General features: G+C 30.8%; 1 protein-coding gene across 2 annotated transcripts in view; it reads left to right on the top strand.

Annotated features, from left to right (window-relative positions):
- Positions 1–14,958, top strand: part of LOC126883307 (magnesium-dependent phosphatase 1-like) — a 32,860-nt gene that overhangs the window by 8,594 nt on the left and 9,308 nt on the right. The window contains exon 3 of one of the 2 annotated variants that reach the window (XM_050648683.1): positions 5,980–6,110. In XM_050648683.1, the coding sequence (XP_050504640.1) occupies positions 5,980–6,110 (131 nt within the window). Of the gene's footprint in view, positions 1–5,979; positions 6,202–14,958 lie in introns of both variants that reach the window. The other variant, XM_050648679.1, reaches the window with a different exon arrangement.

Consider the following 14,958-nt stretch of genomic DNA (forward strand, 5'->3'; position numbering starts at 1 on the left):
ATTTAAAGTTCAGTTGACTATTTTAAAAATTGTGAACCATCACCCTGTATGACTGTGCAAAATTTCAAATCTGTATATATTTTTATAGCCGAAACATAGGGGTGTCTTCATCTTAAATGCGACACACTATATCTTATCAATTTGATAATTTATTGCAACTAATATAGTCGTATTTTTTATAGATTCAAAATAAACAATCAAAGTACTGACTAATTCACTAATTTTATCATAAAAAGTTCAAATTGATTACATTGAAGTATTGAACAAATTATTAATGTGTATTAATAATGTGTATATAATTATGTGTAATAATATAATATAATATACAGAGTGAGTTTTATGTATGGAGACCCTCAATTATCTCCGAAATGGCTTGCACGATTTTTATGGATTGTGGTGGGTTGGGGTTTTCTAATGTGGCCTATATTATAGTAATATGTACTTACATTGTTGTCAGATCTTCCGTTTTTCTGAAAATCTTATTAACTTTGTTATTTCAAATGGAATACCCTGTATATTTTTTGCGTTTTGAAGTCCTTAAGAAATACTGATTATTTTCCATGTTATATTCCCTATACCCAAAGGCCATAATTTCGGAGTTATTGCTACATTTATTTAAAAAACTTTTTAAACAAATTATAAAAATCAATCTTTTCGGCCTGCGTAGACATTATTTTACGTTCTTTGGACCATTGGGAACAAAAAAGTTCTCTTGTAATTTTTCTCTACGTCAAAAAACGTAAAATAATGTCTACTCGGGCCGAAAAAATTTATTTTTATTTATAAACACAAAAACAACATAAAAAATAATCAGTATATCTTAAGGACTTCGAAACGCAAAAAATATACAGGGTGTTCTATTTGAAATAAGAAAGTTCATTAGATTTCCAGAAAAACGGAAAATCTGACAACAATGTAATTATCAGTAGTAATTGCACAAGAGCTCTAAAATTATTGAATTTTTCCCGAGTGTCACTTTGGCAGTTTTAATTTCACGAGCCGAAGGCGAGTGAAATTATGTCAAAGTGTCACGAGGGCAAAAATTCTATATTAATTTTAGAGTTCGAGTGCAATTTGATGCGATTATTTCATGAATAAAGCTGTTCAAAACCAAAATTTTATTGTAATTTATATATGTAAGTACCAATTAGTGAAATTAAACACACAGTTGTTATAAATATGTATTTGACGGTTGAAAGTCATCACTTTTATAATTTTTAAAACATTTGTCATTAATGTCACTGAATGTATTTTTTCGTAGCAACGAAGGGCATCTGACGTAATATGCTTAACGACGGGAGATTATCAAAAATTATCACCTTAATTTACATGTCTGTAGCTTTCTATTGGTCAGAATCTCCTATGAATGAAATAATCACTGTAATATCGGCTGCATTAGAAAACCCCTACCCACCAAAACCTATGAATACGTGCAAGTCGTTTCCGAGATACTTGAGGGATTTTATACATAAAACTCACTTTATTTATTATAATAATATTATATTAATACGCATTAATTGGTTCAATATTTCAATGCAATCAATTTGAACTTTTTATGATAAAATTAGTGAATTAGTCAGTATTCTCATTGTATATTTTGAATCTATAAAAAATACGACCATATTAGTAGCAATAAAATTATCGAATTTATAAGATATAGTGTGTCACATTTAAGATGAAGACACCCCTATGTTTCGGCTATCAAAATATATACAGATTTGAAATTTTGCAGTCATACAGGTTGATGGTTCACAATTTTTAAAATAGTCAACTGAACTTTAAATTTTAAACGCAGCCTACTGGGAATCCACAAACAGGGTGAATTTTCGATATGCGATTCGATTTGCTTCGCGTTACAGATATCGATGTTATTTGGAAAAGTTGTTCCAAATATTATTATAACCCCACATACCAATTTTTATGACAAAATTCACAATTTTAGTTTTTTTTCCAGTTGTAGTCAGGATCCTAAATCCTAAAATTGGCTGTCCCGAGATGCATCTCGAGAAAGTCAAAAACGGTTTTTTCGATTTTTTCGTTCTTTCCGCTCAGATATTAAAAATTCTGCCTCTGCCATTTAAAAGAACGGCAAAAAGTACACAAAAATACTATTTAAAAGTTGGCCAAATCATATTATCAGAACCTAAATTTTTTTTGAAAATTTCAAAAATTTTTCCTGGGCTTATTTTTCATTACAAAAATCTGAAAAAAATTAGGTTGTTTTGTATTCAAAAGATACAACCTCTTGAATTTTTTCAGATTTTTTAAAGTAAAATTGCGCTCACAAAAAAATAAAACCTAAAAATTCTTCTTTTCTCAATTTAAGGCGTTTTAGGACATCTGGGTAGCTAAAAATTTGCATGAGGGCATAATTTTATATCCTTTATCGAAAACATAAGTAGCGGGGCTGATCGGTGCGGGGGCATTTTTTACCATCTTATCCCGCTATAGCCTTTAATTTAATAAATAAATATAGTAGGCTATCGACTTATAGAAAGCATAGTATTTTTATTTGTTAAATTAAATTTAATTTATGTATTAAAATTGTTAAAATAAAGATTATTAAAATTTTGAAGATATTAAATTTGTGATTTTTGTTCCTTTTTGTATTCATCACAAACCAGTAATTTTATTTTTAGAAGATAAAGATAATCGAAGTGAAGTAATGAAACATAAATATAATTCCTATTGAACAAATTTTGAAAATAACAAAAATCATTAAACAAAATTTTTAATAAAAAAAGAATATACTACAAGTGTCTTATGACAGGTTAGATTGGCAGGTCCGTGCAAAACCATACAGGCATACCAAGCGATAAGAAGTAGTCACTTTTGTTGGCACTCCCCACCCAAAGTACCAAACGCAATTTCTTTTATTTATATTATTTTATTCATTTTATATGTATATTTTATGTATATGTTTAATTCAGTGGTTTCCAACCTGTGGGGCGCGCCCCCTAGGGGGCGCGAGACTGTTGCAAGGTGGGCTTGTAGCTGTTACAATTGTTTGTTACCATTAGAAAATTGTAACAAAATGTCTGAAAATTATTTTACAAAAGGGGTAACTACTATTAAAAAGCATATTTTATTATTATTTTTTGTATATTTGTACATGATATTGTAGGTATACTATTTTGTAGCCCAATAAATAAATTATAGTATCAGTTGAGTTTATCAAATTAGATTGTTAGAAAAATTAAGGGGGCGCAACAATTTTTGGGTTTTTAAGGGGACGCAGATACAAAAAGGTTGGAAACCACTGGTTTTCCACAAACCACTTCATTTTGATTATCACTATTCTAGATTCATACTATTCTAAAAATAGTATGAATATATCGATGTCGATGGGCAGAGTAATAGCATTGTTTATATAGTAATAGTTGGTCAACCCAACAGATAAATTTTTGTTTGATTCTAATTGAGACAGTCACCAGATGTCACCATCACCACCATTTCCGTCAGGGTCACAACGTCAGGGTCGCAACGTCAGGCGTAACTACGATAAATCCAAAATGCATAGACACCAAGTTGGATACGATCCTATTCATAAGACCCCAACTCGCATACATATTAAGAAAAATAAATATATGGAAGAATCCACGAGGAAAAAGTTTTCCTGTAGTTGGCTGTTTACCATATAATACAAAAAACAAGTAAAATCCTTTATTAAAGGTATATTTGAAGGGTACACGGGAAAAACCGGCCATTCATTTTTGTAGAAATTGCATTTTTCACGCCATCTTGTAGTAAATTCCAGTTTGCATCTTCTGAAACCTTTAAACACGGCAATAACAAGACAAGTCACGAGAAAAAGCCCATATATGGACTTAGCTTATTTTTCTCGAGTATGAGCATATAGTTATATAACTATATGCTCATACTCGAGAAAAATAAGCTAAGTCCACGCGGTACAGGAAAACAACAAGCTAAATCCAAAACATCGAGACACGACGGCTTCTTTATTTCGGTATCAATCAGACGGTCAGTCATAACAACGCCACATAAACATAATGTTGTTTGATTTTCTTTAATCCGGAAAATTAAAAAATTACTATACAGGAATTGTTTTGTTTTATTGAACAGGAAAAAAGCGGCTAAGTACCCTTTAAGATACAATGCTAGATTCCCAGGGCTGGAATTATTATAGCAAAGTTAAACTATTCGCCGAATGTGAAAAATATACCTTCTTTTATAGTTTTTTGTTAGAAGTCTAAGACTCGAGCTAGCGACAAAGATACAACGGACGAAAAGTTAAAACATCCAATAACTCAAAATTGTTAATCTGTGACTTAGCCGGTTTTTTCTGTGTACCCTTCATTTGTTAAATTTCCCTAAAAAGGGCTACATCACAGAACTAGTTTTCGATCGGATGACTGATCATCATCAGTGCTGACGCGATGCTGACATACTAACCACCAAAATACAAAAATATACGGGTAAAAACGCTTTAAAATTGATCCGTCATGGAAACATAGATTAAATTCGTGAACTTGAACATGGATGTACAAAATATCCCATGTATTCTGCTCGAGGTACCATTTGAGCCCAAATTGACTTGTTCATATGTTGAATAGATGATGGCAAGTCTTCAAATCTTCAACTTGCCATCATCTAGTCTTCAAATCTTCAACTTGTCATCATCTAGTCAACATGTGAACAAGTCAATTTGGGCTCAAATGTACGTGGAACAATATATTTAGAAATTGAATTAATGATGCCATGCTATTATACAGTGAGCACGTAAAGGTTGGAATAAATTCATATTCTTGAGAATGGACGATTTTAGAAAAAAATCACGAAATAGGCCAATTTTTAAATTACGACTTTTTGGCATATATATATCATACTAGTGACATCATCCATTTGGGCGTGATGACGTCATCGATGATTTTTTTAAATGAGAATAGGGATCGTGTGATAGCTCATTTGAAAGGTAATTCAATCCTCTATTCAATAATATAAACATTAACATAATTATTTATACAGGGTGTCGAAAAAAAAAATTTTGAATTAAATTTATTGACATAAAAAGAAGAATATGTGTAATTTATTTAATTCAAAATACGTTTTACTGCTCTCAGAAAACAGAAAAAATATTTATTTGAAAAATCATTGCTTTTTGCTTACATTAAACGCTCAAACTGTCAAAGAGGCAGGTGGGTGGCTGCTTTAATATTGAATTTAAGCAAAAAACAATATTTATTTGTCAAATACATTTTTTCCTGTTTTCTGATAGCAGTAAAATGTATTTTGATTTAAATAAATTTCACAGATTCTTCCTTTTATGTCAATAAATTTAATAAAAAAAATTTTTTTTGACACCCAGTACCTATAAATAATTATGTTAATATTTATATTACTGAATATAGCATTGAATTACCTGACGCCGACAGAAATGGTAGTGGCCTCTGGTGACTGTCTCAATTAGAATCAAACTTTACCTATTGGGCTGACTAACTATGCTTCTTTTCATGAGCATTTTTCAGTGCGTCACAAATGATAGAAAAAAAGGTAAGTCCGTGATAATATACATTTTAGTGACATGACATTTTAGTTAAATCTGACAGTTGTCGCATTTTATTTGCAATTTGGCATAAAAACAAATCAATTGAGTTTATTGCATTTATAAAATGGTATTTTCTTTGATTTGTATAGTCTTATAAATTGTAAAGATTATATTCGTAGATATATTATATAATTCGTAAATATTTTTTTCGATTATAGCGCCATCTATTGACAACTAGAATAAATGTTATAAATGTCACCGATGAAATGTAATCACCGACGTGCGTTTTTTCTGTCACATGCAATTTAATGCGTTAGAATGAAATCGAAAAACTGTGACGCACTGAAAGATGGTCATGGGAAAAAGCATATTACTATATAAACAATGGTAATGGATAATATGGTGTGATTGATTTGGGCCTGAGCAATAACATGGCTATAACAAGTAGTCACTTCAATAAAATTTTATTACAGTTCCAATGGTGTGGTGGTAGACAGCTGTAATTGTAAAATAGACTACTATCCCGAAGTGCCGCAAATTTTGCAAAAACTCTATGATGAAGAATATACTTTAGGAGTGGCTTCAAGAATTTCTGAAACTAAAGGTGCCCGACAGTTGCTTCAGCTGTTTGGATGGAATAAGTATTTTTCTTATCTTCAAATATTTCCGGGAAAGAAGACAAAACATTTTAATAAGTATGAAATAATCAGCTGTTTAACTTTAGCCCCCCGGCAACAATGTGCTCCTTCCATCTCAGACCAAACGCACTTTGGCCACATTTAACCCTTAATCTCGACTACCACGTTTAGATTTTTTTGACAGTTACCAATGGTACTTGTAAGTCCAACTTATTTTATTCATCATAGCCCTTTACAATAAGCTAAAAGCATTGTTTGCTCCTAACGATCCTTTAGAGCAGCGGTTCTCAACCTGTGGTACATGTACCACTGGTAGTACATATCATTATTTGCGATGGTACACAAATGTAAAAACACAGCCAAAATCAGCAGGTTTTGATGCTCCGAAATCGGAAGTATTCATGATAGTTTGCTCCTACATACAGAGGTTAGGTGGATTTGAAGAGGAAAAGTGCTACCTATCTCGAATATGTGAGCTTCGTTACGAAGTTCAAATATTACTAGCTAAACAAAATCATGGTCCGAACAACAGGTTTAGGTACTGCTTTTAATAAAAAAATTACTTTTGCTGAATTTTATTTTATCTATTCCTTAAAATTCGAGTAAGTGTATAAATTATAGTTAATTGGATTACCTAGCTGGATAGGTGCAACGAATATAGAAGGGTAGGTTAGGTTTGTGTCTATGTTTGCTGGTACATAACTCAAAAAGGTTGAGGACCACTGCTTTAGAGTAGGTACCTATGATATTTGAAGTATTAAACATCAACTTATATTTAACAGAAAATTCTCAAATTAGATCTATTTCATTACTTGGGATATAAGGGTACCAGAATTTGTTGGTACTCAAAAGTGCAGCGGGGAGACTAAGGGTTAAAAACAATAACTGGGTCAAATTGGAACACACAGTCCATAGTAAAAACATGTTGTGCACATGGGGTTAAACGTTGTTAACTTACATTTACTTATTAATGTATTTTCTACTGATCTTGATAAAAAATAAACTAAATAATTATAAGCCATTTCTTATTCAATTTAGCAATTATTTGATTAAAATTTGTATTGTTTACTTTTTGGTTGTATCTTTTAAATTTATTCTCTATTTGACTTAATTTTTTTTAGTCTAATATATGTACATTTTAATCAGTTATATAAACTTAATTTCAAAAGTTTTGCAACACCAAAAATTATGCTCATTTTAATGGTTGATTGGCTTGTCAACAGATTAACAGATTTCACTTTTTTGTATTATTTTAGATTATTTCTTTATTTAGAACTTAAGCAAAGGTTTATCAAGCTTCTCTTTTGAGCTTATACCGGGTGGAAGAAAGAAAATGTTTTTCTTATTTTAAGTTTGAGACACCCTGTAGAGAGGACAACGTACAAGTGTGGGTATACGCTCTGAACTTCGCTGGTATCGCTAACTAGCGGATTACTAATGCAACTTTCGCCGTAAAGTTTTAAATTTATTATTTAATTTTTATCGCCTAATACATATTTACAACGCAAAAAAGTAGATAATAATTGCAATTGATTTTTTTAAGATTTTGCTAATAGACAACGTTTTTCAAATTTTAAATTGCTTATAATAGGCCAATCAAGTTAGGTTTTTACTAAACATAACGGAAAAGACGAGGTTTGACAGTTGAAATGTGTAGTATTAGTACATTATATACCGCGGGACTGAAGTAGTACATTTAATCCTGAAGGTAAAGTTTATGGCCCGACCGCAGGGAGGGCCATAATTTACCTGAAGGATTAAATGTACTTCAGTCGCAAGGTATATACGATACTTTTCGTACTTCCGGTATGATTTTATTAATTATTTCAATAATTTCAATCAGTTTTTTCTCTCTTCAACTCATTTAATAAACTGTCTTTAAAATAAGTTACCATAGTAACATTGCGTTGTGACAGTTATAATTTAGAAACATTGTCATTACTAGTGTCATTGTAAAGAAACATTGTTATTGATAATTATTGGTATCATGAGTGAAGAAGGTGTATCTGATATTGATAAAAGAGCAGCCGAAGTAGGTGAAGAATTGTTACCACCGAAATCTAGAAAACTATACGAGCAGCAGTACGATGCTTTTAAAAAGTCGTGCCGCTTAAAAAATGTGAGACAACCTACTGAAAATGCGCTGTTAGTCTACTTCGATGATAAATCAAAAGCGGTTTGTGCCTCAACTCTCTGGGCACATTACTCAATGCTGAAATCGGTTATTAACATTAGAGAAGATATTGATATAAGTAAATTTCCAAAATTATTAGCTTTTTTGAAGAGAAGAAATGAGGGATTTAAGCCAAAGAAGTCAAGAATTCTCACGTCTGAGCAGGTAGATCAGTTCTTACGGGAGGCTCCGGATGATAAATATTTAATGCTTAAGGTAAATTTGGAAATTTGTTTATATTCAGAAATTTTAAGAAATCAATTTTTTTGTAGGTTGCACTTATTTTGGGCGTTGCGGGAGCTTGTCGTGGAAAAGAGTTGGTTGATTTAGAAATCGACGATGTGAGAGATTTGGGCGATTCCTTCCTAATTGCGATTAGAAACACCAAAAATAAAATTGACCGAAATTTTGTGATCAAAAATTCAGAAAACAGTGCCATCAGTTTTGTGGCGATATTTCGGAAATATGTGGCATTGCGAAAGACAGGGACAACTCATTCAAAATTTTTTGTTCAATACATCAACAAAGAATGTACTACGCGAGTAGTAGGAAAAAACATGTTTGGTACAATTCCACGGCAAATAGCAGCTTTCTTGAAATTAGAAAATGCGACGTCTTATACGGGACATTGTTTTAGACGCACATCTGCGTCTTTGTTAGCTGATTCGGGAGCAACAATAGACGTGCTGAAGAGACATGGAGGATGGAAATCCTCCAACGTGGCCGAGGGATATATTGAATCGTCTATTAAAAATAAACAAAAAATTTCAGATAAAATATTTGGTCAAGTCGCCGATTCGTCCACTATAGTTATGCCACAGTCCTCATTCTCGCTTCCTGTTTCCGCAGGATCTTCGAAATAAACACCAGTTCAATATGAAAAGGACCTATCTGTTACTCGTCAGTTACCTGCTGCATTAACCCAGGAAAGACTGGTCAATATGACGAACTGTCACAATATTAATTTGAATATTAACGTTAATTACCATTCTAATTAATTATATTTTTCAATAAAATATCCCTTAAATTCGTTTGTTTGTGATTTAATCGTTCCGGGAGTTTCGTCAATATTTAATCCCGGAGGGATTAAATGTGACACTTTAGTACCTGTCACAAGGGAGTGAAGTTGTCACTTTAGGCCCGGAAGTACGAAAAAGATATTACAAAAAGACTACCATCTTTGGATTCATCAATTTTTTAGTGGAACATTTTTTAAATAAACAATCAAAACGTCAAACTTAGTTTTTTACTCATAACTTAAAAACTTGTTTATTTAGGAATTTGACGTCCACAGGTAACTTTCTCAGAAAAAAAAGATACATCGAATGAGATACGCTAAATAAAAATCGGTTAATAAACAAAAAAGTTAATGCAAAACGGATGACGAAATCACTGTTTTTGAATATAGTTAATAACAATTTTATTGTTTGTTAAAATACGTTTTAATATACCCAAAATTGAGGGCACTATGGTGTTTGAAGGGTGTGCAAAAAATGGTCCAGATCTGTTAAATAGTTTTCGTAAAATTGAATTTGTTTATAAAATTTTTTGAAAAATGAGCTAATTTCTGAGGCTGGTCCAGTTAATATGGCTGAATGTATCTCAATAATCCGGGGCTCATTTCCTTCGCTAGGATGTATACTAACAGCTTATGAAAAAAAAAAAATTTAAAAAAAATTACATATACATACACAAAATTATTTGTTAATAAATAGCAGTTTTTAAGCTTATAAACAATTACAATAATTTCGTAGAAATTAGATCAAATTAAATGGCAATAAAAAATACGGAAAGCTGGTTAAAATACACAACTTTCAAAAACAATTTTTAGGTCCTACGACCCTTGGGGTCTGAGATAGCCCCTTTTTTTGAAAAAATCACTGTTACGTTAATTAACAACACTAAGAGCTGAAATTAACCAATCTTTTATAAGAAAAGTCAAAGTTTTTAACAAAGTTTTTAGTAAGAAAAAATGTTAAAAATTGTTTAAATAGGAGTGTTATAAACACAGAGTATTCTGCGTTCCGACTAAAGTAAAAAATAGCGGGCGTAGTCGACTGACTGAATAGTGGGCGCGGTTGGCGACCGGCATGCGGCAGCAACTATTAAAATTACGTTATCCCGACCACAAAAATCCACTTTAAGGTGAATGACAAATTTTCGTCATTCCTTATGTTTTCGAGGTCTCTGAATCCGAATATGGAGTTAATTTTTTTCTAGAATTAGTGGAACATGTTCAAAAATCAAATTTTATGCAAAAATGCGAAAAATCAATTTTGATGATTTTTCAATTTTAACTCACTGTATTTTTGGTCGCTGTAAATATTTCCTTTTGAAAATTTTACTGTGTTATCTTTGAAGCATTTAGATAACAATGAGACTTGTCCAAAATGACTCAACACGTTAAAAGAGAAGTTGTTAATTTTTAAACATTTTGTCGTCAGATTTCGTTAGTTTCATGTTTACTTAAAAAAGTTGAGTGACAAACTTTTTAGTTTATAATTTTAATTAACACAGAAATAAAATTTATGAAGAAGTTTTCCAAAAAAATTTAATTTAAAATATGCAATAGGAAAAATGTTATGTGTCTTTATAGACGAGCGGCACACCCCAGAAAAAGCTTATTTCTCGAGATACTGATACTAATTTTGGTCATACTTTATATTTTTGATGGTGCTCAAAACTTAAATTAGGGTTGTTTTGAATTTTACGTGGGGGAACATTATCAAAATCGCAACTTTACCCTAAAAATAAAAAAAAAATCACGTTTTTTGAGTTTAATTTGCTACAACTCTGATTTATATTTTCTGACATATATTTCTCACCTTTCTGAAGACAATGGGACCTGCTTCAATATTTCTGTCTTGACATAAAGAAAGTTATAAATTGTTTGAAGTAAAAGGTGCAGATTCTTGAATTGCAAAGTTTAATCGCAAAAGTTGAGTAACAAAATTTGAAATTTAGCTGTTTAATTAATTTTAAGTTTAAATCTAGAATACAGAGAACAAAATGTTTTATAGAAAAAAAGTGGTGTAACTTTTAATTTTAAGAAAAACGTGATTTCATCTTTTTTTTATTTTTAAGGTAAAATTGCGATTTTGACAATGTTTCCCCATCTAAATTCAAAATAAAACTCATTTTCGTTTTCAGCACCATAAAAAGTATAAAGTAAGACCAAAATTAGCCATTCACCACACCGTGGTTGATATCTCGAGAAATGAGCGTTTTTTTTGGGGGGAGTACCACGTACCACTCGTCTATAAGGTCGCGTAACTTTTTTCTGTTGCATATTTTGACTTTGTGGGCTTTTTATTGTTATTTTTTAAATTTATTTATTTAAAATATAATTTTACTAAATAAATGTGCAACATAATAATATTCATAAAATTCAAGTTTCTACCAAAATATATAAATATAATATTAAGCTTCAAATCACGTATACTGTCAATGTTAAAAATGGGCTGCAACGGTCTAGCGCTAGCGAATGCTAGTCCGCGAATTTATTCTCATTCGGCTGCGCCCATCATTTTTTTTTTTACTTTAGTCAGAACGCAAAATACTCTGTGTTTATAACACTCCTATTTAAACAATTTTTAACATTTTTTCTTGCAAAAAACTTTGCTAAAAACTTTGACTTTTCTTATAAAAGATTGGTTAATTTCAGATCTTACTGTTGTTAATTAACGTAACAGTGATTTTTTCAAAAAAAGGGGCTATCTCAGACCCCAAGGGTCGTAGGACCTAAAAATTTTTTTTAGAAGTTGTGTATTTTAACCAGATTTTAGTATTTTTTATTGCCATTTAATTTGATCTAATTTCTACGAAATTATTGTAATTGTTTATAAGCTTAAAAACTGCTATTTATTAACAAATAATTTTGTGTACGTACATGTAATTTTTTTTACTTTTTTTTTTCATAGGGTATTAGTATACATCTTAACGAAGGAAATGAGTTCCTGATTATTGAGATACATTCAGCCATATTAACTGGACCAGCCTCAGAACTTAGCTCGTTTTGCAAAAAAGTTTATAAACAAATTAAATTTTGCAAAAACTATTTAACAGATCTGGACCATTTTTTGCACACCATTCAAACACCATAATGCCCTCAAGTTTAGGTACATTTAAACATATTTTAATAAACAATAAAATTGTTATTAACAATATTCAAAAACAGTGATTTTGTCGTCCGTTTTGCAATAACTTTTTTGTTTATTAACCGATTTTAATTTGGTGTATCTCATTCGATGTATCTTTTCTTTCTGAAAAAGTTACCTGTGAACGTCAAATTTCTAAATAAACAAGTTTTTAAGTTATGAGCAAAAAACTAAGTTTGACGTTTTGATTGTTTATTTAAAAAATGTTCCACTAAAAAATTGATGAATCCCAAGATGGTAGCCTTTTTGTAATATCTCATACTACACATTTCAACTGTCAAACCTCGTCTTTTCAATTATGTCGAAAAACGGCTTATTTTTTATTAACTTGATTGGTCTATAACTCGAAAAAGATCAGCTTTAGAGAAAAATTATAAGAGATCTTTTTGTCCAGAATTGACCAAAAAACCTAAAAAAAATTTGTACGGGCCAAAAATATTGATTTCTGCAATTTGATTTAAAAAATTTGGACCTTTTCACGTGGGCGACTTCTTGAACCTTATTCTGGGATGTCTCACGAATGTTATTATGCAAAAAAATCGCATGGGAATATTTTTCCCAACGAACCCGCCGTTTTCGCCTTGTCTATAATCATTTTGACGTTCTATTGACGAAATATTAGTTTCTTACTTCGGATACTTTCACAAGTATCGTGTAGATGGCGCTTAGATTAATAGATTAATTTATAATTACATATTACGAACTACAGGGTGAGGCAGATAAAGGGCCTATTAGAAATATCTCGAGAACTCAAGGTAACAAAATTATGAAAATCGGAATACAGGGGTTTTGAGGTGTGAACTATTTTATGAAAATATTTTGGTCTCTATGCTACTTCCGGTTATACCGGAAGTTGATTGTAACTTCGTTTTTTTAAATGGGACACCCTATATATTTTTACGTTTTTGGATTCTCCTCGATTTCTTATTTGTTAAAATGTAAGGTTTTGTAATATTATACAGGGTAGATTAAAAGATAATTACGTTTTTTTTTATTAATTTCCTAGCAAAATTCACACCCTGTAGAATTGTAGTAGTTTTACATCAAAATCCCTTTATATGTTCAAATGATTTTTAATATGGTCTACTATTGTTACCAATTATTAGTATAGCTAAATTTTGAAGTTTAGTATACAGGGTGGGTCGAAACTCGGAATGTGTATTTTCTGAGTTTTCTTAAATGGAACACACTATATTTTAGTATTGTAATGAAATGGTATTTTATGGTACTTTTTAATTTCTTAAGCATTCCCTATACCCAACTGCTTTAATTTGTGCCTAATTGTTAATCGCACCAACAATCTTAACTACGTAGATATTTTGATAGCTCAACCATTATTGGCAATTAAGGCAATAAGGTTTTGTAATATTATACAGGGTAGGTTAAAAGATAATTACGTTTTTTTTATTAATTTCCTAGCAAAATTCACACCCTGTAGAATTGTAGTAGTTTTACATCAAAATCCCTTTATATGTTCAAATGATTTTTAATATGGTCTACTATTGTTACCAATTATTAGTATAGCTAAATTTTGAAGTTTAGTATACAGGGTGGGTCGAAACTCGGAATGTGTATTTTCTGAGTTTTCTTAAATGGAACACACTATATTTTAGTATTGTAATGAAATGGTATTTTATGGTACTTTTTAATTTCTTAAGCATTCCCTATACCCAACTGCTTTAATTTGTGCCTAATTGTTAATCGCACCAACAATCTTAACTACGTAGATATTTTGATAGCTCAACCATTATTGGCAATTAAGGCAATAAGGTTTTGTAATATTATACAGGGTAGGTTAAAAGATAATTACGTTTTTTTTATTAATTTCGTAGCAAAATTCACACCCTGTAGAATTGTAGTAGTTTGACATAATAAACTCTGTTTATGTTCAAATGATTCTTAATATAGTCTACTATGGTAAGAATTATTTTTATAGTTAAATTTTTCCTTTTTTGTATACAGGGTTGGTCGAAACTCAGAATGAGTATTTTCTGAGTTTTCTTAAATAGAACACCCTGTATTTTAGTATTGTAATGAAATGTTATTTTAGGATACTTTTTAATTTCTTAAGCAATCCCTATACCTAACTGCTTCAATTTATGAGTTATTGGTGATTCAAGCCAAACATTAATTGCAACACAAAATACCTGAAATTTTATTAGGTTGGCCGTAAAAATATTCAATCACAAATAATTTTTCGGAAATAAATACATACTAATCGAGACTGATACTTAAAATTGCCAATAATGGTTGAGCTATCAAAATATCTACGTAGTTAAGATTGTTGGTGCGATTAACAATTAGGCACAAATTAAAGCAGTTGGGTATAGGGAATGCTTAAGAAATTAAAAAGTACCATAAAATACCATTTCATTACAATACTAAAATATAGTGTGTTCCATTTAAGAAAACTCAGAAAATACACATTCCGAGTTTCGACCCACCCTGTATACTAAACTTCAAAATTTAGCTATACTAATAATT

This window comes from Diabrotica virgifera, chromosome 1 (assembly GCF_917563875.1).
Source record: "Diabrotica virgifera virgifera chromosome 1, PGI_DIABVI_V3a".
In the NCBI taxonomy this organism is placed as follows: Eukaryota; Metazoa; Arthropoda; class Insecta; order Coleoptera; family Chrysomelidae; genus Diabrotica; species Diabrotica virgifera.